This window comes from Gopherus flavomarginatus, chromosome 5 (genome assembly GCF_025201925.1).
Source record: "Gopherus flavomarginatus isolate rGopFla2 chromosome 5, rGopFla2.mat.asm, whole genome shotgun sequence".
Classification (NCBI taxonomy): Eukaryota; Metazoa; Chordata; order Testudines; family Testudinidae; genus Gopherus; species Gopherus flavomarginatus.
In genome coordinates, this window is record NC_066621.1 from 117,891,232 (window position 1) to 117,916,783 (window position 25,552).

Here is a 25,552-nt window from a genome sequence, read left to right on the forward strand (position 1 = left end):
AATCATCTCTTTGAAGTTGGCCCCTCCATTGCCCTGATGACTCATATAGCCCTTCTCTGAACTCTCTTTGGGCTGCACTGAGTGTTTATAATCTGGGCTCTTCCTGTATTAGGTATGTTCCCCACTGGGGGTTGAAGATTATTGAACGAGCAGCATTTGTGCTCTTTGTGTGAATGTGCCTGCTGAAGTCCTGCCCTCCATCCATCTGCCTGCTCCAGGATGTGTTCTGCATCCCTTGGCTTAGATTTGAATACCTGCCAGGTTCAACGAGTCATTGGGCTGCGCTTTCCAAGGCTGCCTATGACACATAGCAAAGGGATGGAATGGTCAATGGAATAATAAAGGGTCTATCCCTGTATCTCGTCTTTGTGGCAAGGAAGAGAACATAGTTAATCTGGAGAAGCAAAGTGTGTTGGAGTGAGAAAAGGGGTGGGAACCAAGACTCCTGGATTCTGCTCCTGCTCTGCCACTGATTTGGTGTGTGACCTTGGACAAGTTCCTTCTCCAAGCTGTGCCTTAATCCCTTTCTGTTAAATGGAGATAATGTTGTGTGGAGATTGACTAATATTTGTAAAGCAGCTGGAAAAGTGCTATTATTTTATTTAAATTAAGCTGGTCATTTATCAGGAATGCAATCATGATTAATAATGTGAGCTGTTGGAAACACAGGTGAGGAGAATATAAAGCAAAGTACTTTACATATATAATTTAGTACGGGCCTGATCATGCGAGTGAGGATCCCCATTAAAATCAATAGCGTTACTAGTGTGACTGATGCTTGCTCACCTGGGTAAGACTTTGCCGGATCAGAGAAAGCAGAAAATGAAACAGAATTTTTTCTTGCCCAGTTCTTGTTCAAGCACCTCGCACTGTATTTGGGTCGATAGCCCTGTTTACATAGTAAGCGCTAATCTGATTCTATTAGCCACCCCCAAACTTTCTCAGAACCTAAATATACCTCTACTCAGATATTATGCTGTCCTCGGGAACCTAAAAATCTTATCGCGTTATAGGTGAAGCCACGTTATATCGAACTTGCTTTGATCCACCGGAGTGCACAGCCCTGCCCCCGGAGCACTGCTTTACCGCATTGTATTCAAATTTTTGTTATATCAGGTTGCGTTTATATTGGGGTAGAGGTGTATTGACCCTATGGCATTCCAGTCTGAGAGTTACAGAAGTTAAGAGTAAGATGCTTTTGAGTCCACTGTTGCATATGCCCAGCAGTGGGTTTATCCCAATGGGGGATTATTTATTTATTTTGAGGAAGCATCTGCTCTATGCTAAGTGCTTTCCCAATACCCCCTGCTCTGAGGAGTTTTGAACTGAAGGAGTCCTGTCTTGCTCCAACAAGATACTTCAATCCTCCTTATTAGTTATTATTTGTATAGTGGTAATGCCTGGGAGCCCCAGTCATGGACCAGGACTCCATTGTGCTAGGTGCTGTACAAACAGAACAAAAAGCCCCTGCCCCACAGATCTAACAGTCTAATTAAGATCTCTTGCTCAGTAGGGTTCTGCGGTCCCCTGTGTTGCTTGACTATGGAGGAGCCCTCAGCTAAGGCTAACCCGTCTTGGTATGGAACATGCTACCAAAGCTTTGCATGGTTTGGTGTGGTGTTGGGGATGGGAGTTGATAGCTCTCGCAGCGAGAGGCATCTCAACAGCCTGAGAGAAATAAGTGCCAGCTCTAAGGCTGTATTTCTTGGCGGTGTTTTCAGTTGTGAATGTCATCCCAGATTTGCTTGGCAAACATGTTTGTCCTGGCCTGGGCTGAACTTACCTGCCATGTCCAGGAGATTCTGCTGGCTACATGGATTCTGTTATTCTCTGCTATTAGGGGATGCATCATCCACCAGAGGGGACCCAGTGTTTTGGAGGTCATGGGCTGTTACACCTGTATACTTTTGAAGTGGACTTGCTTCTCTTTCTATGTGGTTCTCTGTTGCCTGCAGACATGCTGGACTCCCAGCCATTCCTGGGCCTGCTCAGCTGGAAGTTGGCCAGATTCTCCAGGAGGAATCTGAAAAATGCAACTAAACTCATGTTCCCTAATTAGGCCAACTTCCCCAGTGTGAGCCCTAGCATCATATGGCCTCATGCTCCCCAAGGCCCTGTATTGCCTCTCTCCCACTCCCCGCTGCACCCCAAGTGGCCAGCCAGCAGGGCAGTTATTTTCAGCCTGTTAAGGTTATCTGTTGGCCTTTCCATGACATCTTCCTTCATTCTCACCAAAATAGCTGTTCTAATCAGCCACGTTTCCCAGCCTTTTTTGTAGCATCCTCCCTGTTCAGCTGGCCTAGCTGTTGTGTTGCTCAGCAGCTCCCTGGGTGGGGAGGAGCGACAGACACTGGGAATCCCATGGGAAATAGTTTTATTAAAAGATTTTTCCACACATGTATTTCATGCTTTGAATGCTTCTATCCTGAGCCCACTAAAGGAGCTGATGGAGGGGTATAGCTGGATGAGAACATTTGCTACCAGTACGTAGCCCTAGGGAGGAGCAAGCTGATTAAAGGGACCTTTTTGTATATAACCAGGATGGGTGGGAAAGGCATTACTATGTAGCCTTGGGGTGAGGAGGGACATTGTTCTGTTACCCCAGGGTTGGAAAGGATAAGCCATTGGGGGTAGTGAATTGATGTATAGGTGTGAGGAGAGAGGGAAGGATATAAGCCATAGGAGGGCAGGGCCGGGTGCCATATGCTTCAATATATGTACTTTATTGAAAGGACAGAAACATGGGCCTGATTTACGTAGTTGTATATGACCATTGTTTTACGGCATGAAGTCCTGACAACTGTTGTACAGCATGGGCTGCTGCTGCTTATCCCCTGTGATAGGTGGTAGAGATCTTTTGGGGCTCTAAATGAGGGTACATATACACTACCCGCCGGATCGGTGGGTAGTGATCGACCTATCAGGGATCGATTTTATTGTGTCTAGTGTGGACGCAATAAAATCGATCACTCTGCCGTCAACTCCAGAACTCCACCGTGGTGAGAGGCGGAAGCGGAGTTGACGGGGGAGTGGCAGCAGTTGACTTGCTGCTGTCTTCATGGCCAGGTAAATCGACCTAAGATACGCCGACTTCAGCTATGCTATTCGCATAGCTGAAGTTGTGTATCTTAGGTCAACACCCCCTACCACCCTGCCCCAGTGTAGACCTGAGTTCCTTGCCATGTTGATACACTTCTGACTCAATTTTCCTAGTAAAGGGAAGTGAGCGTCTACTAGGATAAAAAGGTCCTGGAGAAGTGAAGACCCCGTCCTCCAGGGATTTAGGATACCCCTGGGAACTCCTGGGAGACTGATTTGCTAAAGGCAGCTTTACTGCTTTCTAAGAAAGGCCTTATAAAGAGAGATGGCCCCTAGGGGGTCTGGTAGTGGGGACCACTCTCCATCATCCTAGGAAGCTAAGGGAGTTGGTTTGGGCAGATCAAGGAATCAGGCCTTCCCCATGTTTTGTTCTTGTGATGGTTGTACAGACTGGTTTCTTTGTGTGTCTGCTCAGAGGCACTGGGGCTATTTGAGTCAGAATTCTTCTGTTTGGAGATAATTAAAACTAATTCATGAGTCCTCTTTGAGCAGGCAGCTTTTCTTAGCTGTAGAGGAGCCTTGGGTAACATATTGTGGAGATTGAAACTGAAGCCTGGCCCTTCTTTCGCTCCACTCTGTGCTGGTTGTTAAATGAAAACAAGGCATCTACATACAATCCCCCCTGCCAGACCACCACCCCCTAAAGCTACTGGCTGGGACAGGGAGCTGGGCCTTGTGCTTCTATCAGATGTTGGGTAGGAGGTATGAGATACATGGAATGGACCACTGTTGACCTGTCATCATGGCCTCTCAGGTTGGGATTGAGGCCCATGTGCCCTCTGACACACACTGTTGGTGTCGTTTGAGTTCATATTTCCGGCACAGAGTGCTGATGCCTCTCAAGGGGTGTCGTGATGATGAAGGAAAATGAATCTACGTCTCCAATCCCTTCTGAGAATCTGTTTATGGGAAGGATCCAGTGCATCCATAACCTGCCTCTGTAACACTAATCATCTTCTGAAAGGATTACCTGTTCCTCAAGTTCCAAAGAGAGGCAGTTGAGGTGCTTCCAGCACCCACAAAGCTCCTTTATCTCTGCTGCTGTAGAGGCACAACTTAATTGGAGTCTGGAACCTCCACCCAGTGACGTAGAGAGCAGAGGAGAAACCACCCTAGAATTACTGCCATTTGACAAGGAAGAGGAGCTAACTGAGAATAGTAGGAAGGAGCCAGTGACCACTAGTTGTTGGAATTCAGCATAGTGAGGAATAGAGGTTCACAGCTCCTAGCAAGGTATGACTAATAGGATTCAAGTAATTGTGGGGGGCAGTGAGCAACATGCAATGGATTGTATTTAAACTCTACTGGTGAGGAGGGAGGTCTGGGGAATCCTTAAAAGGCACCACCACAAAGACACAGCAGATTGAATCCCTATAGGGAAAAAAAATTGGTAGTGGCTTGGTTCTTTAATGAGCAAGGGACATTTTCCAGGGACTGAAGGTATCTGAGCAAGAATATATAATTTAGTTAAAACTCGGAAAGAGCTAAGGGCATCAAGAAAACTGAAGTAGGCTATGTCTGTACTAGAAACGCTATGGCAACACAGCTGCAGCTGTGCCACTATAGTGTAGACACTTAGTAGAGCAATGAAAGGGGTTCTTCTATCACTGTAGTAAATCCCCCTGTCCAAAAGGCAGTAGCTTGGTTAATGGAAAAATTCTCCTGTTGACCTAACAGTGTCTACACCAGGACTTAGGTCAGCTTAATTATGTTGCACAGAGTATGAAATTTTTTGTAGACATGGACGATGTTAAACCTTTGTAGTGTAAACCAGCCCCTAATTAATGCAGCCAAAGAGGCTAAAGAGAATAATATATTTTATAAGCATGCCAATAAATGGGAAAAGCTAAACTAGAAAGTTGTTCACCAATAAACTAGGGTGACACCCATTGAGAACTGCTGGGTGCTCATCATTTTGAAAGCCCATTCATTTAGGCACCTAACTATGAAGTTAGGGGCACAGAAGTCTTGACCACTTTTGGTCATTAAAATCCTTGAGCCCACTTCATAAAAATTGATGCATCTAGGCTGGAATTTGGCCAATACACCAGAACTGTATCCCTAAATTCCATGTGAAGTTTCAACTGGACATTACATTCTTTTTAGTTTTGTCTTGAATTCTTATTTAGGGCTGCTTGGGGCAGCCACATCCGTTTCAGAAGTGGCTTTATTTTGGTGATATGTGACGTGATACTTGTATTTGAATTTGTAAAACACTTAGAAATTTTTTAGATAAATGATGCTATATAATTAATTAATGATTGCAACAAGGGATATGGTGGAGTCACCCTTACTGGAAAAAATTTAATCAAGATTTGATTTTGTTTCCCTCTAAAAAATATGGATAATTTTGATTAGGCATTAATTCACAGAAGTCCTATGGCCTGACTTATACTGGAGGTCAGACTAGATAATCACAGTGGTCCCTTCTGGTCTTAAAAACTTATGAATAAATGTAAATTATTATTTTAAAAAATGTATATGGTACGCTAACTTAGTTATGGTACTTTACAGGCAAATAGACAAAGATAAAGCCAATGATCCTCAACTGATTCTTGCCCTGGCCATCACTGTGGCTGAATATTCCTTGTAGGTAATCCTGAGAGAATTACTGGGCTTATTGCAACAGAAATAAAGGAGCTGTGGGAATAGTGGAGGGTTAGTGTTCTGGACATTAAGAACAACATGGTCTGTGTGTTGAGTGGGGAGAGGTTGTAAAGTGGGTGAAGCAGTGGGGTTAAATCCCAATTACACAGTGAAGTCATGTCTTGGTCATAGACCAGGGCGTGTTTTCAGAAGTACCCTCTAGGGTTGGGTGCCTGAGCTCTGAAGCAACCTTGAACCTGAATGTTGACCTTAATAGTTTGGGATTAAAACCCAAGTACTCTGTCTGAAACACGATTTGGGGCAGAGGCTAGAGGTATTGGGTCCTCCCCTTGGTTCTGTCCCCTTGACTCTTTGGCAGCATTCATATAACTCATTAGACACATGAGGTGTTTTTGAATGTGCCTGTGCAGGGGCTGCATGTCTGGGGGACATGGGCTGTAGGCTGTCTGTGGGATTGTGTAGAGCTGTGAAGGGATCTGAGCAGGAGGGTCAAGGTTGCATGTATGGGGATGGACAGTTGTATGAGGAGATGTAGGGGTGGGGTGTGTGTGTGTAGGTTTTTTTGTATGTGGGCGCACCCATATGTGGTGTGGTTTTTCTCCCCTTTTTTTCTGAGCTCGGGAGCACACAAATCATCTGAATTCAAAATGCTCCTTTTTTGGCACTGCAGCCTCTTCTGTAGTTTGGCATCTTAAGAATCTGGAGGAATCGTTTAAAGATCAGAAAACTCCATTCACTTGGGGCCCTGAAGGCTTTGCATTCTGTGACATGGTCATTCCAGTCGACTGAGCTCTGTCCTCTGCGGATGAACCCATATAAGGAGGCCATTTCCTGCATTTCATGTTCTCTGCCTGTCCCTCTGCCCTCCCGCGCTCCCTTTGCTGAAGAAAGCCAGTATTTTGGAACTGCAGCTCCCAGCTCATTTCTGTTCCCTGTTTATTTTTAGAGAGTGCCTATTTTTGCTCCTCCCAAAGAGCTATGCTGGGTCATGCCCCCTTCTTACAGCAGGCAGCAGTTGCCCCTGACAGGCTATGTCCCTTTCCCACACTCTCAAACAATACTTCTGCTTCTAGAAACAAACAGAGGAGACCCTCTGACTCAGAGTTACCACCAGCCTTTCCTCATTGAGAAGCTGGAGACCCTTGGCCAGCCTTGTCTCAGAGTTATCCTCCTCCTGCGCCTCTCACTCTGAGACCAGGAAATCTTCAGTATTCACTCATCCCTTTCCCCTTTCTTAACTAAAGTTCAGGAGAATGTCCCCATTCCGCTACCCCTGCCTAAGGGTTGAAGCTCCCTTGGGGTTATTGTGCCGCTCTCCACATTTGGTGCTGTAGTCTTATGAATCTCTCTAGACCACCTGCTTTTTCTGGACAGCATCCTTTGGGGCTATGAAAATCTGAAATTGTTTGACCTGCCCTATCACACACACTACTGCATGTCATACAAACTGCTAAGGCCTCTGCCATATCAGGTACTTCAGTACCCTGGGAGAGGAGAATTGAGCCCAAAGCTGCAGGTGGCATGGGCTGGACACACAGACCAGCGGCCTACTGGCTCCCCTTATGGTCTGGGAAATTCTTATCCCAATTCCTGAGCCACATCCCCACCTGCCTATTGCCATGGCCACACAGCACGTCATAGGAAGGAGCAAGATAATAGGAATAATTATCTTCTAAAAGTCCAATTCAGTCTCCTAAAGTGCCTTAGTGTGTCTTGTCCTGTCCGTCTGCCTGTCTTGAACAGAGAGCTCCTTGGGGGTAGGGAATGTGTTAATTTGTTGTGCATTTACGATATAAAACAAAAATGAGTGCAGTTTAACAACACTAAACAGCAGATGCACAGAGGGCAGCACCCACAGGCTGGACTGCCACCATACCCAGAATGTTTTGGCTAGGTAGCATCTGAGCCTTGTGTATGTGAACTTGAGACTCAGCTAGGTCCCTGCATACAGCGATGCATCCTATGTTGTCTCAGACACTTTAAAACCTGTCTGGCAACATTTCTGTTCCTTTGTTTTGTAAAACACTGTTTTAAAAACAGCACCTCAGTGTTGGACTCAAACTTCTTGCCAGGTAACTCTCTGCAGGGGGTCAATATGAGTGAATCTAGTGTGAGGTGGTCTGGTTGGAACTGGGTATAACACATCATCTTTCTTGTGTGTCTCTCTTATTATTAAAGGGCCCCCCACCTAAACCCCCACGCCGGCAAGGAGGCTGGGCAGATGATCCTGTAATGGCACCTTCCAAGTGAGTACCAGCTTCTTTCTTTCTCCGGGTGGGCTTAGGCATAGATTGATTGAACATCACCTTTTAGGGCTTGCTGTCACAACCATTAGGGTTATCTTCCTGAACCGCTTATGCTGCCTCTGTCTCTAATGCTATTGTGAGCCAGCCCTCCAGACCTCCATCTTGCTGGGGGCAGCTGACTGACTCTCCTTATGTGCTACTCTACTCAGGCCTCCAGATCTGTGTGAAACCAGTGACAGCATATCCCTTGCCTGCTGCAGTAATTGGGAAGGGGTGTGGAGGTGGGTTTAGAAGCATGTCCAGGAAAATACTCTTTCTGGCTGAGCTCTTTCCACAAGAGGATCCCATTGGTGAATAGTAGAGTCACACTGGCAGCCAGGACACTCCGCAGAAGGAATCAGGATTTTGTGTCCTGCCTTGATGGAAGAGTGAAATTGATCAGTGTTTGTGTGTGTTTGGTTGGGGGAGTGTAATGTCTAGGAAGAAGTCCTTATGGGAGGATCCCACATTGCTGGGGGTGGTCAGGGATGGAATTCAGGGAAGAGAGAAATCAGGGAAGGAGGTGGGACTCAGTACAGCTGGAGAGTCCAGGATGGAAGATGTAGGGAATCTAGAGGAAAGAGGAGATCAGGACATGCCAAGAGACGGGGGATCTGGACTAAGGGCAGGTGGAGTTGAGAGGTGAAAACTTCAGGCTACTCACCAAAGGCTGTAAAGTTAAGTGGGCTCTGCCTCACCTGTTGATAGACCTAAAGGGAAGGGGCCATTTGTATTAGGCCCAGGTAGGATGTGGGGGAGTTGCTTGTATTTCTCAGCACATACCTGAGCATATCTGCTGGCTTGGTCACCTTTCTCTGGGGGCTCTCCAATTTGTGAAAGGACTACATATGCCTCTTCCAAAAGTATGCCAGGTTCATGGGGCCCTGAAGACAGGATGGAGCATTCAAGGATCCCCTTGGCAGGTCCTATATGGCAAAAGTCCCTCAAGGACTAACTGGACCAAATGAAATAGGTGGCCCTCTCCCCAACCTACCGGGAAAAAGTAAGTTTCTGGGGAAGTTACTGCTTGTTGTTAGAAGAACATAGGTAGATCTTCTGGGTTCTGTAGTTGAGGGGAGAGCAGAAGGAAAATGCACAGCCTGAACGCACTAGCTCAGAGGAGTGGGATGCAGGGCACCTGTTGTTATTTCTCTAGCATCCTGAAGTATGCTGAGCACTTTAGAGATTTGATATGGCAGGTTCTTGGCCAGGGAAGTGTCCAGTCAAATTCGACACAAATCTGACAAAGGAGCAGGACAGAAGATCAAGAGGGATGGCCCATCTCTGTGGGAGACCTGGTTAGCTTGGCATCTCAGGCACCTTCTGGCTCGAGTAACGCTCCAAGACTCAGTGGAAGTGACCACTTGATGCAAGCCATTATTGATCAGCATGAAGGACCACAGAAGAAATTTTTGACCATTTCTGGTAACTGTCAGTTTTAGGGGCATTATTCTGATTTTTTTTTTAAATCAAAGATGGGAAAGGAGGGGTTTGGATAATCCCCTGTTGTCATTTGTCTTTTCTTTGTGATTCCAGCTGTGGAGTCTTCAAACACTGATTTCTCCATCTGTCTCCATCCCTTCCTTCCAAGATGCCAGTGCTACTAGGGCTGTTTCTACAGCATATCGCGTACTAAATTTTGCTTGTGAAGTGTCTGAGTCATAGGCTGATGTCACACATGTTGATGCAGCTGGGTTGTCTCTATTTTCCCAAGGCTTATCTGTGCACAGCTTTTGTACCAATTTGACTGACTATATTGGTTTGGAAGGCCATCTAGTTAAATCAGTACAACATGCTTCCCCTCTACCTCTTCCCTCACTGTGTGGTTGCGGTTACGCTGTTATTGATGTGCTTACGTTGATATAGCTACTGCCAGTATAAGCACTGATACCAGTTTAACTGTGCCCATGCTAGAAGACTGCATCCTTTAAATATATTTGTTTCTAAACTGGTGGAGTTAAATCAGTGAAAAAACAGTGTGTAGACAAACCCTCAATGACTTTTACTTAGGTAGTTAAATTTTTCTCTGTCATGTGCGGGTGTATTACAAATCAGTTAGTGTATGCATCTATTTATTCAATGGCCTTGTGGCTGTTATTCTGTCCCTTTATGCAGCCTCACCTCTTCGTTCCAGTTCTGACTATGCTGCCTGTTGCACTGGTAGCCTTGTTGATTTATCTGCAGTGGCACTTAGACTTCTTTCCTGCTACATTAATAGTTTCCAGAGCCTGTCAGTGTGAGCAAGTCACTTGAAATTGTCCTTCCAATGTGTGCCCCCTAGCAGTTGTCATGACAGAATTTCATCTGCCATTTTGTTTTTCATTGTTCCCAGTTTTGCTGGATCCTTCTGGAGCCCCTCACAACCCTCCCTAGTCTTGTCTCACTTGGATAACCTATGTCATTATCATATATCCCATCTTACTCTTGGCTCTGTCTGCCAGATCATTATTACCTCAATCTGTTGCAAGGTAGGGGTAGGTAGCCTCTGGTTCTCCCCATACTCTATTTCATTTTTAAAATACTTTGCATGAATAGGGTCTTTCATTACAAAGGTTCCAAAAGCATCTACAAATCTGTCACTTAATTTCTAGAGGCCACCAAAGTGGCATATTTTTACAAATAAGGTTACAAAGAATCAGGCATGAAAAGGTTAATTAGAACTCCCAGTAGCCCCATGAAATAGCTATACTTATTAGTACCCTCAGTTTTATAGATGTGGAAGCTGAGACAAAAAGGCTAAGTGGCAGACCTGGGACTCTGCTGTAACCATTATAACACTCGTCACTACTATTGGCCATCATCTGCTTTTCTTCCAATGGGCTGTCCCTGAAGATGAACTCCCTTTATATGTTTTTAATTCATCTGAGGAGAGAAAGGGAAGAAACAGTTTTTCTTAGTGTCAGCCCCAGTGCTGCTACTTCCAGCCCTAGCATTCTGGTGACTATATAAGTACCTAGATAGATATTTGGGGCCTAATACTCTGCTGTACAAATTAATAGTAATATCATTGTTTTGCTGTGAATCTGCTCTTCAACCAGCAGAGGGAACCCAAGCTCTGCTGTGAGAGCTGTACTTATGCCCTTGATAGCATCATTGCTGACACTCCTGAAAAACAGTAAATGGTTTATTGCCGTGTTGGCTCATGTGTCATAAGAGGCAAAGAGGTGGAAAAGTGTTTACCAATGGGAAAAGTCCAGGCTTCAGGCAAAGAGAATTTGTTTTTGAGCATCCATAAGGATTTTGTAAGTGGAAGTATTTATATATTAAAAAAAAAAAAAAACTTGCCAGGGTTCCTTTCAATCAAATAACTAGGGTGACCAGACAGCAAGTGTGAAAAATCGGGATGGGGGTGGGCGGTAATAGGAGCCTGTAGAAGAGAGAGAGCCAAAAATCGGGATTGTCCCTATAAAATTGGGACATCTGGTCACTCTACAAATAATTGCTGTCCTCACCTAAGACATTTTCTTTAAAGTCTTTTCCATTTCTGTCTGTCAGTCTGTTTCTGTCCTTGCTTTGCTGTAAGGACATTTGCATGAAACCTGGGTCTGTTTCCTTTCATTCTCATCAGCCCTTGTGATTTAGTTCCCACAAGCCTCTCCTCAGCATCTAGTGGTGGTGGTGAACAAATACAGCCACTTCAAGGTGCCTTCGCAAGCAGCTTTCATCAGGACGTCTCCCGCAACATATGCACACATGAATCTGTTGTGCTCTGGTGGACGTGGAAGGTCTCTGATGGTGGCATTTTGGGAACAGGTGGCCTTAGGAATAACTGAAGCTGCTTCCTTTGGAGAAATGGTGGCATGTCCTGGAGAGTAGGTGTAGGCATGGTATGCCCTGGAGCAAGGATATGTTGAAATGTCATGAGGCAGGAGTGGCAATATAATGCCTTGGAGAGTGCATGTGATAGTAGGGAAGCATTGGTGGACATTTGAGACAGTAGGGACAGGTGGGATGCACCCTAGAGCATTGCAGTGGTGGTGGCATGACGTGGGTATAGAAGTTGTTTTGGGCTCTGGAGGGTGGGGAGTGGCAGCACTGGCCCCTGGAGCTGGAGGAATGTGATTTATGGGATTAAGGACTTGAACGTATTGAGGGCTCTGGAGATAAGTAAAGTTAAAGCCATCTGTTACAAGAAGATGGATCTTAAAATATGCTCTCTTGTCTGTGTGAAATGGCCCTTGAGAGCAGCTGGTTTATTGAACCTCTGGCCGTCCCTGTCCAGCAAGTGGGAATAGTAAAGTGTCTGTGAGATTCTGCATTTGGGCATGGCAAAGCGGGAGGGCGTGTCATTTCTTCCACCCTCTATTCCCAATCCAGTGTTGTTGAAATAAATCTAAGTATGTGCTTCCCTGTGGTGCTGCCATGGTAGGAGCTGAGTAAGGCTCCTGGCTGTGGGGAAGCCTGTAGCAAGGTTCCGTCACCATGTCTCGCTGCCACCTGTAGCTGTTCTCAGCAGTGTGGCGAGAGCAGGCACAGGAGAGCAAGGTAGCCGAGCGGGGGAGCGGAACTTAGAAGGAGAAGGAAGGAAAGGAAGTCTGATTAAGTTTTGTCTTGAAGTGTCTGTTTTTGGGTTTGTCCCTGCATTGATCTGCAAGGGAATGAGGCAAGTAATGGCCCCTTGGGGACCTTCAGGACTTTCCTCTCAATGTCAGCCGTCATTTTCAATCACTCTCTCCCTCCCAGCCATTAATTTTGGCCCAGGATCATGGGGACTTGTCCATCTATCACTCCTAATTGACACTAAATGATCTGTCAGTTTATTGATGAACGGCAGGAGTGGAATTGTCACAATATATTTTACTTTCTAACAACTCCTCCTGACAATTTTACCTTGTCCATCTCACTCTCCTCACATAAATCTCCATTGGCCTCTCGTTCTTTCTCTTGGGCTGTTCTGGTGCCAGCCGCCTCTATGCCATCGGCACGTGTCAAGGACATCAAGATGGCGATAGAGCTGCGGTGTGCAGGCCCAGGGTGTGTGTGAGGGCTGCCTTTTTTTTTTTTTTTTTTTTTTTTAAATAGGCTGTATGTTCTGGGAATGCTAACTGGTTCCTGTCATCTTGCCCCTCCATGTCATTGCCAGGATAGTATTCTCCTTGCCTCTAGCAACTGGTGGTTATCTTCAGCCCTAGTAAAAGGCAAAAAATAATGGGCAGAAGTCACCCTAAGAGACTCCTAGCAGGGCAGTAGCAAGTGGTGAGAGAAATATTTCCCATTTTAATCCAGCACAGTTCTTGGTTACAGTGGAATTGCCTGTGAAGGGGCAATAATTGGACTTTTGCCCTTTTCTGCTTCTTTGCGATGGGTATTGCTGGCCTGAAAGGGGGTGGGTTTTTTTTTGTTTTTAAGTGGTGTTTTCTGTTTGTGTTTTCTTTGTTAGACAGGTAGGTCTTCTCTGACTTGTTTTTCCTGATGGACGCTCTGCTTGACTGGAGAACCAGTGGGATTATGGTATCAGCTGGTGGAGCTGAGAAGGGAATATCTGCAAAAGATTGAGCATCCTAATCTCTTCAACTGGGGGTAAAGAAAGCTCTCTCTCTAGTTCTCTGTTCCTCCAAGGCGTTCTCCAGCAAAACTAGGGGACACAAAAACAGACTTGATATTCCCAATATAACCTCCCTGTGGCCTGCCACTTCCCGCAGCTCCCATTGGCTGGGAATGGCGAACCGCAGCCACTAGGAGCCGCAGGGGGCCGTGCCTCCGGATGGTCAATGTAAACAAACTGTCTCTCGGCCTGCCAGTGGATTACCCTGATGGGCCGCGTCCCGAAGGTTGCCAACCCCTGCTCTAGAGTGAGGCAGTAGCATTTGTGCCCAGAAGCAGAAACACAAGTGCCTAGGGAACTTCTACTGCACAACTGTAGGTGTCGAGTAAGTTCAGGCACCTACAGGTTAGGCGGCAGCTGAACAGGGCTTTTGTGGATCGTAAGGGTGCCTAAAATGGGATTTAGGTGTCTAAATCTGGGGTTGAAGTGCCTAAGTACCTTTGAGGATCTGCACTCTTGTCTTTTGAGCCAATCTGTGCTGGGACAAACATGTTTTCAACATTTTTGTATGGATGCAGGCCAGTTTGATTTAGAATTCTTCAAATGTAACCCTTCTCTCTTCTCCCTGTGATGAATCCACTCTCTTAAAATAAAATGTATCTTTGAACATCACGTCTTCCCCTTTTCTTCTTTTCTTTTTAATTTTTTTAGCAAGAGGGCAGCTTGAAGCAGTTTTGGTTAGAGGTGATTCATGAAAGAGAAGTGGCTTAGATGTGCCAGGAAATATGTTAATATGCAGACTGAACCCTCCCCGCAAGTCTGCAAATGCTCCTGCCCTGCATGCACGCACACACACATCTGCCCTTGTACCTCTCCAATTGGTGAAAGTCAAGTGGAAAAATAAACTTTTTTTTTCTCATTTGGGAGACATGCATTCTGGAACACTTTCTCTCTCTCTCTCTCTTTCCCCCTCTCCCCCAAGGCTATGAGGACTGCAGCGCCACCTGCAGAGAGACTTCGTGCAGTCTGATGTTTGTTTCTGCAAGATGTCTGGTCCTTCCCAATAACAGCATTATTTCTGAAAGTAGCTCCTCTGAGAGAAAGGTGCCACGTGTTCATGGAGATGTATCTGATATGGTGCCGTTGTGATGTTACTGTTCTCCAGGGAGGGAACTGAGCAGAGAAAAATCAAGTGTGGTTATTAGGGCAAGTCCCTAAGGAAAAGAGTAGCAGCCGCTTTAAAACTATGCTGGACAGAACCCTGGAGAACAGACGTAGGGACCAATCCTGCTCTGGCCAGGGGTGAGAACCAGAGCCATTCCATCAGAGCTGTGTTGCTTGCAGATCTGTGAGCATCTTATCTAACGTCCTTTCATGGTGGAATACCTGTCTCTTAGGCCTCTCCTTGCTTTCATCCCTTCATTGCAGCTAGATGTGCTCACTGGGAGCATGGCTAGCATGATGAGCAGCCTGAGATGACACAGCTGTTGGCACTGCTGGGAGCTCTGCAAGTTGCACATCTGCCTCACCCAGGTACTCGCCTTAGCTACATTCTAAGCCCAAGGTTGGGTTTGGATGCAGCTGCTCACATAAGTGGCATGTGGGGCTTCTAGATCTGTCATCATGCTAAGCCATGTCACAGCCTTTTTGAAAGCAAACAATGAGAGTAAGCAAGAGCACAAATGGAGCCTCAAGGTAAGAGAGAGGCGTGTGTCCTCTCCAGACAGGTTATCCTGCATTTGATTTTGCACATGCTCTCTGTCACACTCTGTCTCCACTCTCCCTTCAGTAAGCACCAGCGTACATCTCTTGTTCTGTTGTCCCATGAGCCCTCTGCTTAGAGTTTCACCTTGAGCTTGACAGGGAATGTTATTGCAGGTATGGCCAGCAGGGGGCAAACTTTACACGGGAATAGGCACACCTTCCAGTGCCGCTTGAGTCTTGCTGGTGGAACAGAGCCTGCCAGCATTTTGAGAGGGCTGCTCGCTTGTTCAGATCTCCTTGGAGTGCTATAGAGAATATGTACAGATAGAAGCTGAGTGCAGCATAGATGTGACATGAGTGGGGTGCAGTCTGGGGAGGGTTGTTTGCTGGGTCCCCAGTGGAGGGAGGGTTGGTCACCAGATATTTTGTTGCATAGGTGCTGCAATTTCCCTGCCCAGGAAGCACAGTCCTGTGGGGATGAGCTGAAGGGTTTGTGCTCTCAGTGCAGGAGGGGAGACGGCAGAATTGATTTTCCAACAAAAGTGCCGCTGAGCATCAGCCTTGCAGTGTAACTTCTGCTCTTACTCACCTTCACAGCTTTGTGCTTGAGACCCACAGAGGTTACAGCATAGGGGCAATTTGGCGCCAAATCATAATGATGATGTTTCTTCATTCCTTATCCCTGCTGCTAGCCGCTAGTGCTGGTTTCATATTTGTTAAGTGATGGGAGGACAGATCTATTGGACGTTGAGGCAGCTGGGGCTTCGACCCTGCACATTGTCCAAGCCTTGAAAAATGACCACGGCGAACAAATCCACCCAAGCCCAAGCTCTGCCTGCCCACTCTTTCCTGTAAAGCTGGTGGAAACTTCCAGACCGTATTTTACTTGCCTATCAAATATGTACCCTGGCCACCTGCCCCCAATCATCCCCAGCAGCCCTTCCCATCAGATTCAGATCCGTTCTTTCCTGAATGATGCCTTAGTATACCTGACAGGTCACCATAATCGCTTCCTTTATTCTTACTTGGTTACCCTACCTGCCTGCCTCCCCATACTAGGGTTACAATGTCTTCCTATGGTCCCTGTGTGCAGAGAGGTCACAGGCTGACCTCTGGTGCTCAGCTGTAGCTCAGAGACATGCTGTCCTGTGGCACAGAAGTTTAACGAGGGCCCTCCATGAGCTGTGGACATTAAAAGATTTCAAGGACATTTCCCCCCATTCATCCCAGCTATGTCCCCTGCTAAAATAGGTTAACGGTGTCTAATTAACCACTGAACATTGTCATGCTGCATAAAGATAGCATCCTTGCTGTTCTCTGAGCCCTGCTACTTTATCTCCATTTAGATCTCCGTGGTATTCCATTAAATGAGAGAGAAAGTGTAACAGAGATGATATCTACATAAGAACTGCCTTTCACCCTTCAGCACATAACTTGTAAGAGGCTCCACGGCAACTCAGACACATTTCCATGGGGGTTGAGAGTCACCTGCTCGCCCAATCTCGTGGAGACAGAGGAGTTCTTGCCGGTGATATAGAATGGCTTGGGATAACGAGATATTTGAATAGGAGCAGATTTGGCTCCCCTTCCACAGCAGGTGATGGAACAGGAGATAGAGAGGATGCAGGAATGTGTAATAAGGGGATCTCAGAACTGTAATGCAGCCCTGCCTCCACTTTCTCTTCCATCAACTCCCCTGAAACTCACGATTGGGACTGATAGTTGTTCTGAGCTGGAGAGAATATTCCAGGGATATTGAGTGAATATGGGAGTAGTAAAAGCAGCAAAGAATCCTGTGGCACCTTATAGACTAACAGAGGTTTTGGAGCATGAGCTTTCGTGGGTGAATACCCACTTCCTCAGATGCATGTAATGGAAATATCCAGGGGCAGGTATATATATGTGTGCTAGCAAGCAAGCTAGAGATAACGAGGTCAGTTAAATCAGGGAGGATGAGGCCCTGTTCTAGCAGTTGAGGTGTGAAAACCAAGAGAGGAGAAACTGGTTCTGTAATTGGCAAGCCATTCACAGTCTTTGTTCAATCCTGAGCTGATGGTGTCAAATTTGCAGATGAACTGAAGCTCAGCAGTTTCTCTTTGAAGTCTGGTCCTGAAGTTTTTTTGCTGCAGGATGAGTAGTAGAAGCTCCTAATGCGAAGGAGTTTGAGCTGAGCTGGCTAGATAACTAGGCCAGCCCATGCCCTGGTATCCCTAGGAAGGAATTGGTTTGATCAGGAAAAGTTAGAGGGGGAGAGGATGAAGGTGCAGGTGCCCAGGTGCCACAGCATTGAGCAATGTCTTAATTTACCTAGTTGGACAGCTAGAAATGTTGGGAGCTGGTGATTTATGGTGTTTTAATACTCCTGAATGAGACCTAGTTCTGTCTAAATGTTGCCTCACTTGCATCTTTCTGAGTGTCTTTATCTGAATGGGTGAATCTGTGGTTACCAATTCTGTATGTGTTTAGTGCCCTCCTTGTGCCATGCTTGTTGCTGGAGTGAGGGGAGCTGGTAAGTACAGATTTCTCAGTGCAGGAATCTGCTGGGAATGTAAGATTAAAGGTATCGGAAACCTCCCTAACCATGGTTGGCATGCTTAAACCCAAAGCTTGTCACTTCTCTGCCTTAGCTCATCCATGGAAGGCTGTGTTCTTGTGGTTGATAGGGAGGATGTCGTGCACCCAGAGCATTACATTTTAAGAAGGATTAAATGCTTGTCCCAGCCTGATGCAATGGCACTGAGGCAGAGCCTGTTTTAAGGAGGAGGAGGTCCTCAGCACCTAAAACAGAAAGATCAAATGCAAATTGCATGTGTGGCTTCCACAAAGACAAACAGGGATAGTTTCCCTGTGTTTGCTAAGCCTCTGGTGCCACCAGGTCTGGAGGTGGGTCATCCTCTGACAAGGACCCTTGAATTGCATCCCCTACTGCTCCAGCAGAGCCTGTATGTGGTTTTTTAATCCTCTGTAAGCCACAGTGGAAGGCTTGTCTTTTCTCTCAAGCTTTTCCTGAGGTGGCAAATATGGGTTATATATTTGAGTAGGTCCAGTTTTGTTTTTACACATAAATAATAATAAAAGCATCACATTAGCACCCAGAGGGCCCATTGTGTGGGCACTGTACATACATTCCCTGTTCCATAGACTGTCAATGCTTTGAGGAAGAGGCTGATTTTGTGTTGCCCCTATTTGTATAGTTTCTAGCCCAATGGGGTCATAATTTCTGAATGCAGTCACCGGGTGCTATCACAGTACAAGTACAAAGAATAAATAATAATGGTGCCTGGTCTCTTTCTTCTGTCAGTGTAGCAAGAGACCATTGCGATGGGCATGTTTTATATAATTTCAAAAAATGCCCTTAGATCCATTCCGAGCCCCTTCTCCACTCTTCTATGCAAGGAGGTAGTCTAGTCTTGTCCATTTTCATCCACTTAGTTTTCTTGCAGCCCTAAATCCTTGTTTGTATGTTTGGAACCCACCCTGTTATCCTGGGTATTTATTTATTTTATTGGCACCTGATGCTTTATGTATTTAGCCCTACAAGTCCCTCTCTACAAACTGTTGATTGTCTGCTTCTCCTGGCAGCTGCAAGGGTTTGTGGTGATTCAGTGATGTGATAAGAGGTTAAATGAGGGCTGGTCCACACTACGGGGGGGAAATCAATCTTAGATACGCAACTTCAGCTACGTGAATAACGTAGCTGAAGTCGAATATCTAAGATCGGATTACTCACCCGTCCACACTGCGCGAGATCGATGTTCGCGGCTCTCCCTGTCGATTCCGGAACTCCGTTGGGGTTGATGGAGTTCCGGAATCGATATAAGCGCGCTCGGGGATCGATATATCGCGTCTAGATTAGACACGATATATCGATCCCCGAGCAATCGATTTTAACCCGCCGATACGGCGGGTAGTCTGGACGTAGCCTGAGCTAGGTCTGTGGTGAGAGGCTATGGGGACAGAATAGCTCTGTACAAGGATCCGAAGAGTGTAAACCCCAAGGCCATGAAATGGCTATAACTAGGAGTAATGGGATGAAGCTAAGGAAAGTTTAGAATGAATATCCACATTTCCCTGCTGGCTGTGGTACTGTCTCCCACAGGCAAGAGACAGAAAGGCCCCTTGCTTGGGATGTTTAATCCTCGAGTGGGCAAAGGTAGGCTGGAGGGAACAGTCCTGCCTAGCCAGAGGAGATGGATAAAATGGGATGTAATTCACCTCTGCTTTATCAGATTCTTCCCTCTGAATTCAGATCCTCTAGTCTGAGCTGCTGATGGGCCCTCTGGGCTGATTCCTTGCTCTTTTTGTGTTAGCAGGGGGATGGTTGTATGTATTGGTGCATTGTCCATCTCCATCCCTCTCCTTGTAGGCAGTCACCTCCCCACCAACAGGGCTGTCCTCTAAATGTTATAATCCTATTGCATTGACTGGCTGCCCTTCAGGCTTGCTACACAGAAGGGGCTTGGTAAAGACCAAGTTCAAGTCTTACTTAAGTTGCTGCAACTCTGATCACATCAATGGAATTGCACCCACTTGCTTTGGGCCCATAGTCTCCAATTCAGCTGCAGTTCTCTCTAATGTCTCTCCAAGTGAAAGCTCCAGCAATGGTGGTGGGGGCAGCCACCCTTCCTCTCCATCTCTCTCAGACAGTAACTTTCTCTCGGCTTCCTCTTCTCAGGGATGGGACTCCTGTGTCCCCTGCTGCCTGCCCTCACAGGGGCAGATTAGGCACTCAAGGATAGAGGAGGCTCAGGACCTGTTAGAATGGAGAGCTAGGTGGTTGAAGGGAGAAGTCTTTCCCATCTTACTGACCTACTTTGATGGGGAAAGTGCGAGGGAATGGAAGTGACCGCTGCTTTGTGGTGCTTCTTGGGAGGGGGTGCGTGGGAGAGGAAAGCCCCACATATCCCTTGTCAAAGTGCCCTGAGCCCAGGAAGAGGGGAGAATATTTATTCCCAGCGCACACAGTTAAAACTTCATTCTGCAAAATGGCCAAAGCAATCAGCGAGTGATGGAGTAGCTGCTAAAAAGAAACCTGGCATTTAATTAACTTCTCAAAGTGCTGGTTCAGCAACCTCCATGTTTTACATTTTGAATATTGAACAAGCATCCCTAATCGGAACTGAATTACTTCTGCGCTTGCTGGGGTGGAGAGCGAGAGAGCTGCCATTTGCCTGCACCTCCCCCCAACGTTATTATGAACTCCTGTTAACTCAGCCGGATCGGCCCTGATTTGCTGCAGCGACAGCATTTCTGACCTGAATTTGCCAAGGCCTGGGTGAGGCCCCTGTCCTAGAAAGGCAACTAGACAATATTTGTCTATGGTGAGGGACAGGAGGAATCTATTGGTCTCTCAGAGATGTAGCCCTGAAACTAGCATAACTTATTTCACTCCAGTCCCTCGTGTACTGGCCTTTGCCCTTGAGTAGGGGAAGCTTTGCCTGGAGCTCATGGGCAATGGGGACAAAAGAATTGAGGAGAAACTCAAAGAGCAGTGAGTGCTCTTGCTGGTGTTTTGCCAAGCTGCCTCTCTGGACCAAATTGGCTCTAGTTTAACTCTGTGTGCAGTGGGCCAGCACTCACCTGCTTGCACTTTTCAAAGGTGAGGCCTGTTGTATTGTGCATGAAGTGACTTATGTCACCAGGGATGTGTGGAGGCTGCTTTGCAGAATAAGAACAACGTGTTGAAAGATGTGTGTCTGTCTCACCCTATAGCCCTTTCTCACGTGGGCCTCTTGTCTTACAGATCAGGACGGAAAACTGCAGAAGAAGTAGAAGAGTAAGTTCTCCTTGTTGCTTAAAGACTTGATTCTCTTCTGTTATGGGCCCCTAATTTCCAGTGGGAGTGTTGTGTAGTAGGACATGTGAATGTGGGCACCGGATTTTGGATCTTGCCATGCTCAGCTTCAGGGATGTGAAGCCTTGCCTGAAGGCACATGATATGCCCATTGTCCTGAGCGAGGGGGCTAGTAATCTGACTTCTTGTTTCCCTAGAGTCAGTGAATGTAGTTGCTCTGTCACTCCATGAGGACAGAAAAAGACAAGAATTTTAGTGAAAAGTATCTCTTTTCCCAGCTACCCTGGCCCCTGAATGCTCAAGTCTTACTGTCCACAGAATCCAGGGGTTACACTCTGTGTTCTAAAGAGTCCTTCCAGATGGCTGCAGAATGAAGCCTTGTGGGAGAGGAGATGAACTGAGAAAATGTGCTTGCTCTTCCCAAGTGTTCTGCAGCATGGGAAAACTGGGGAACTCCTGCCTTAGATTCTGGTGGGGACTGCAGCCCCCAGGCGGAGAGAGGGGACATGAGAATAAACACTTCTGTCTTTGAAATTATTTTCCTATTGTGCTTTGTCATAGTCATCGTCTCAGGCAGCACAGCCTGGAGGGATCAGACGATGGAGGAGGTAAGACTTCATCTTCTTAACTGCTAGAAAAAAAATGTTCTGTGCTCCCTAGGGTTCTCCAGAAGCATGGGCAGAATTGTCCTGGAAGAAGCAACAGGAGAGTGGGTCACATCTGTGAGAGATGCTGGGGTAAAGATCTCATTGACTCCAGACTGGAGAAGGTGTGATGGAGATCAGGAGGGACAGTACTCTAGGGGAAGAGGACCAGGGAGGTTACCCATGGACTTAGCCTTGGTCTTGAATAATGTAGAAATGATAAAATACTTTTGGTAAGATGGAGAGATCCTAGAACATGTTTGTGTCTGTCTGCACAGGGAGGGAGGCTGGAAGCATAGTAGATGGTCAGGGGAAGTGGAAAGAGTCACAAGTAGGTCCCCCGTTTCAAATGGTGATAAGCTCCACTGCCAAATCCTTCCTGGGTCTCCTATTAGCACACTCTCTTGTGCCCGTTCAGGACTAGCACTTCTGACACCCTCCTGTGTGCCCCATACCCTGCTCTCCTCAGATGTCAAGTCTTCTACCTCTCTCCATGACCATATTAATGAAGACTTCATGGAATTCTTTTACAAAAATCTCATCACCCTAATCTGGGATTGTGTGTATATGTGGGCTGAAGATGTGCACCAGTGAATTACCCCTTTCCAGCAGTGCACTGGCTGCTGCGAGGTACCCCAGATTTTTGGGCAGGCTCTAGCTCTGCTGGATCTTATAATTAGTGTAGCCTGCTCCTCCAACACTGGGCAATTGTGTTATCAGCCATGAGAAATAGCTGCAAAAATCCAGAAGACAGAGTCCTAGACAGACATTAACTCCATATACCATGAGGCCTGGCAGGCACAGACACTCACCCATGGTTCCTAAGAGCTACATCAAACTTCCAGTGGCTGAACTTTTTTACACTGTTTAATTAACCTGTAAAACTGAGGGCCACAAAATATCACTGAGTCAGAGTTTAGCAGGATTCACTAAAGGATCAGTGTCATGGGGCATGGCCCTTGTCGCCAGACTGGCATGGCCTCCTGGTTGTGCTAGGAATTAGCTTGAGGCAGATGCTCACGTCTGCGATCTGTACACCAGCACTCTGTTTCTGCTCCCACCTACAGTTCCCCTCTCAACTCCCAGAACTACAGCATCTTCCTCTCAACTCAGCCCTCTGGCTAGATCATCATCTGTGTTTCCCCCTTCTGCAGGGGGCCGGGGGGGCATATTATCCAACAGTCCTGCTCCTTCCCCAGTGGCAAGGGGGGGAATCTGGGCCGTCCGACTACTCCAGGTCCCAACCCAGGGACCCTTTAAATGGCAGCCTTCTACTGCTCCTCTGTAACCTCTGTCAATGTTGCTCTATTTCCCTGGGACACTTCACCATGGTCCCAGCACCTTCTTTGCCCTCACCTCAGGGCACTCAGCTGCTCAGTTCCAGGAGCCATGCTCTGCTCTGTCCAAGGTGTTTGTAGTTCTCTCAGCCCTATGGGGACACAGTCCTTGCTCCCAGCAGTAATTGACCCTGCTCTGCCCTCCTTGTGCTCTTTTAATATGGGCCTGTGGGGCCCTGAGTGGCTGTTCCTTGCAGGCTCTCTCCTGTTGGCTGCTTTCCACACAGCCTCCCCATGGCTTTATTAACCCCTTCTCTGCCAATGTGGGGCAGATGCCCAATCACAATCAGACTTTTGGATGGCTTATGAAAATATCCACAGTTACATTAGACAAGGTAAATATATAAGGCTTATTCAGATCTTTCAGGGAGATGATGCATTGGATATGTGGCTACCAGTCTTGGCACCTTTTAAGCCCTAGTAGCTACCTCCAGCATAGTCTTAGCTTTCCTCCTAGGAGACTTCCTGAGCTTTCTGAGTTTGACTGTATCATTGAGGCTGAAAGTATTAGCTCCCCATGGTTCAAATACCTGAGATTTATAGGCTTGCCTCTGAGTATTTGAAGTTTCTTCGCAGACAGCAGAAACCTCCCTTGCCAAATATTTGCACCATGTGGCGTGTGGTAGATACACTATAAGAACTGAGAGAGACTGGGCTCTGGGGATATGTCAAATCACAGTATAATATATCCAAAGCCAAACTGCAACTGACAGTCATTTTTGTCATTTGGAAGCCAGCGTCCAAGACCGTGTGTGTGAGCAAGGGTGAGAAAGATCATGATATTCTGGCTAAGATTCCAACCCATACAGGTACCTGGTAGAACAATATAAGATGGCATGGGTGGGACTACTGTAAACTCTGCACTGAAAACCTCTGAATTATCAATGCCCCAATATTTCTCCATCACTTTCCTACAGTCCTTCTTACGGAAGGAGATAAAGCATGGAAACTATATGTGAGAGGGCTCAGGGATCAGAGTCTCTCAGCAATTCCTGGGAAGGAAAGTGGATGATTAAAAACAATCCCACCCAAAGTAAAATGATTGTTGAATAAACAGTCCGGGAAAAATAAATAAAAAAATAAATGATTGTTGAATAAACAGTCCGGGAAAAATAAATAATACACAATGTGAAAGTATGGAGCAGTACAGGTATCTAATATAGCCATGCACTGAATTGAGTTACTGCCCCAGACATATTGGGATACCTAATACAAACCTGTACTTTGGCTTGTGTCATTCAATACAGCATTATGGCTGGGTCTTCAAACACACAAAAGTCAAAACATTGGCTTATCGTTCTCCAAGGAATGTGCTATGGTCTTTTTATTCTGCAAATGGTGTTGGCTTGTTATACCTTAATGTGAATAGCTAGGGTTGCCTAATAATTGTTGCTGTCGAGCCATACATTTGAATCTTTTGTTTTTAATGCATTAGAAATCTCAGCCATAAGGTTGCATTAACATTATGTATCTCCCGTGCCACCTTTTCATTAAAATAAAAAACTGCAGACTTAGAAAAAGAACATTCTGTGTTCAACAACAATTTTGATGTCCAGGCCATTTTACTTCTTATTCATACTGCAGTTGTGCCCAGAGACCCTTGGCAGGATCAGGGCCACATTGCACTGGATGCTATAAACACACAGTCCCTGCCACAAATGAACCTCTAGTCTGGCCTGGGGGAGTGGTGTGGGGGAGAAAGTGATTCAATCAAACAGAAACATTTTGTATATTCAATAGGTTTTGTAATTATATTGATGAAATAAATATGGACCGCCCCAACTGCCATGTCAGCTAACTATGTAATGTTGGGAAGTGTCGGGCTCAGCTGGATTCTTGAGGAGAGGTTTGAAGTAGAAAATAGTAGCTTCACAGATTAGTTCAGGGTGGTCATACCATGTGTAAAAGGACTGAGTGGAAGGAGGCCAGAGAGTAGTGGAAGGAGGTGGACTGAATGGACCTGTCTGACTTCAGTGATTCTTTGGAGTTACCTAAAGAAATCCACAGCACAAGTCACAGAGACAGTGCAGTAGAAAAGAGTGAAACATTACCAGGAGAGAGAGCTTGTGGAAGACGGGGACGGGTCAGACACTGCAGCTCTTGACACTGTTTTGGGGTATCTACAGAACTGTGCTAACAATTCATTTTATCTAAACTATATTTCTCAAGCCATTTTCCAGGTCTCTCTTCCTTATTGACAACTGGTCTAGGACAAGTGAGACATGATAAAAAGGAGCCATTTTCTTTAGCTATTGGAGAGCCAAGAAATGTATCTGACAAACAGCATCATGTTCTACTCTAACTCCAAATTGGGGGAACTTTTTAAAAAAGTTAGTCACCTGAGAATAGTGGCAGTAACTCCCCAGCTGTAACTAGTGTGTAACCTCTGTGTACCAATGTTGGGGTTTTCTAAAGCAGTGTTTCTCAAAGACGGGTCCCTGGGATCTCCCTGACACAGTTTAGGAAGGCAGCAAGCCAGTTCCTGGTATCAAAAAGGTTGAGAAATACTATTCTAAAGCACACACCACTGAACTATCTGAGCTCTTGTGCAATGCTCTGATGTACAGCCCACACTGGCATATACACATATTTGTACA

The 25,552-nt window shown here is 46.2% G+C and overlaps 1 protein-coding gene across 2 annotated transcripts in view; it reads left to right on the top strand.

The window, feature by feature from the left end:
• IFT43 (intraflagellar transport 43) overlaps positions 1-25,552 on the top strand; it is a 53,207-nt gene that overhangs the window by 10,057 nt on the left and 17,598 nt on the right. For both annotated transcript variants that reach the window (XM_050955756.1, XM_050955757.1), the window contains 3 exons: positions 7,885-7,952; positions 20,924-20,956; positions 21,536-21,582. In XM_050955756.1, the coding sequence (XP_050811713.1) occupies positions 7,885-7,952; positions 20,924-20,956; positions 21,536-21,582 (148 nt within the window). The remainder of the gene's footprint in view (positions 1-7,884; positions 7,953-20,923; positions 20,957-21,535; positions 21,583-25,552) is intronic.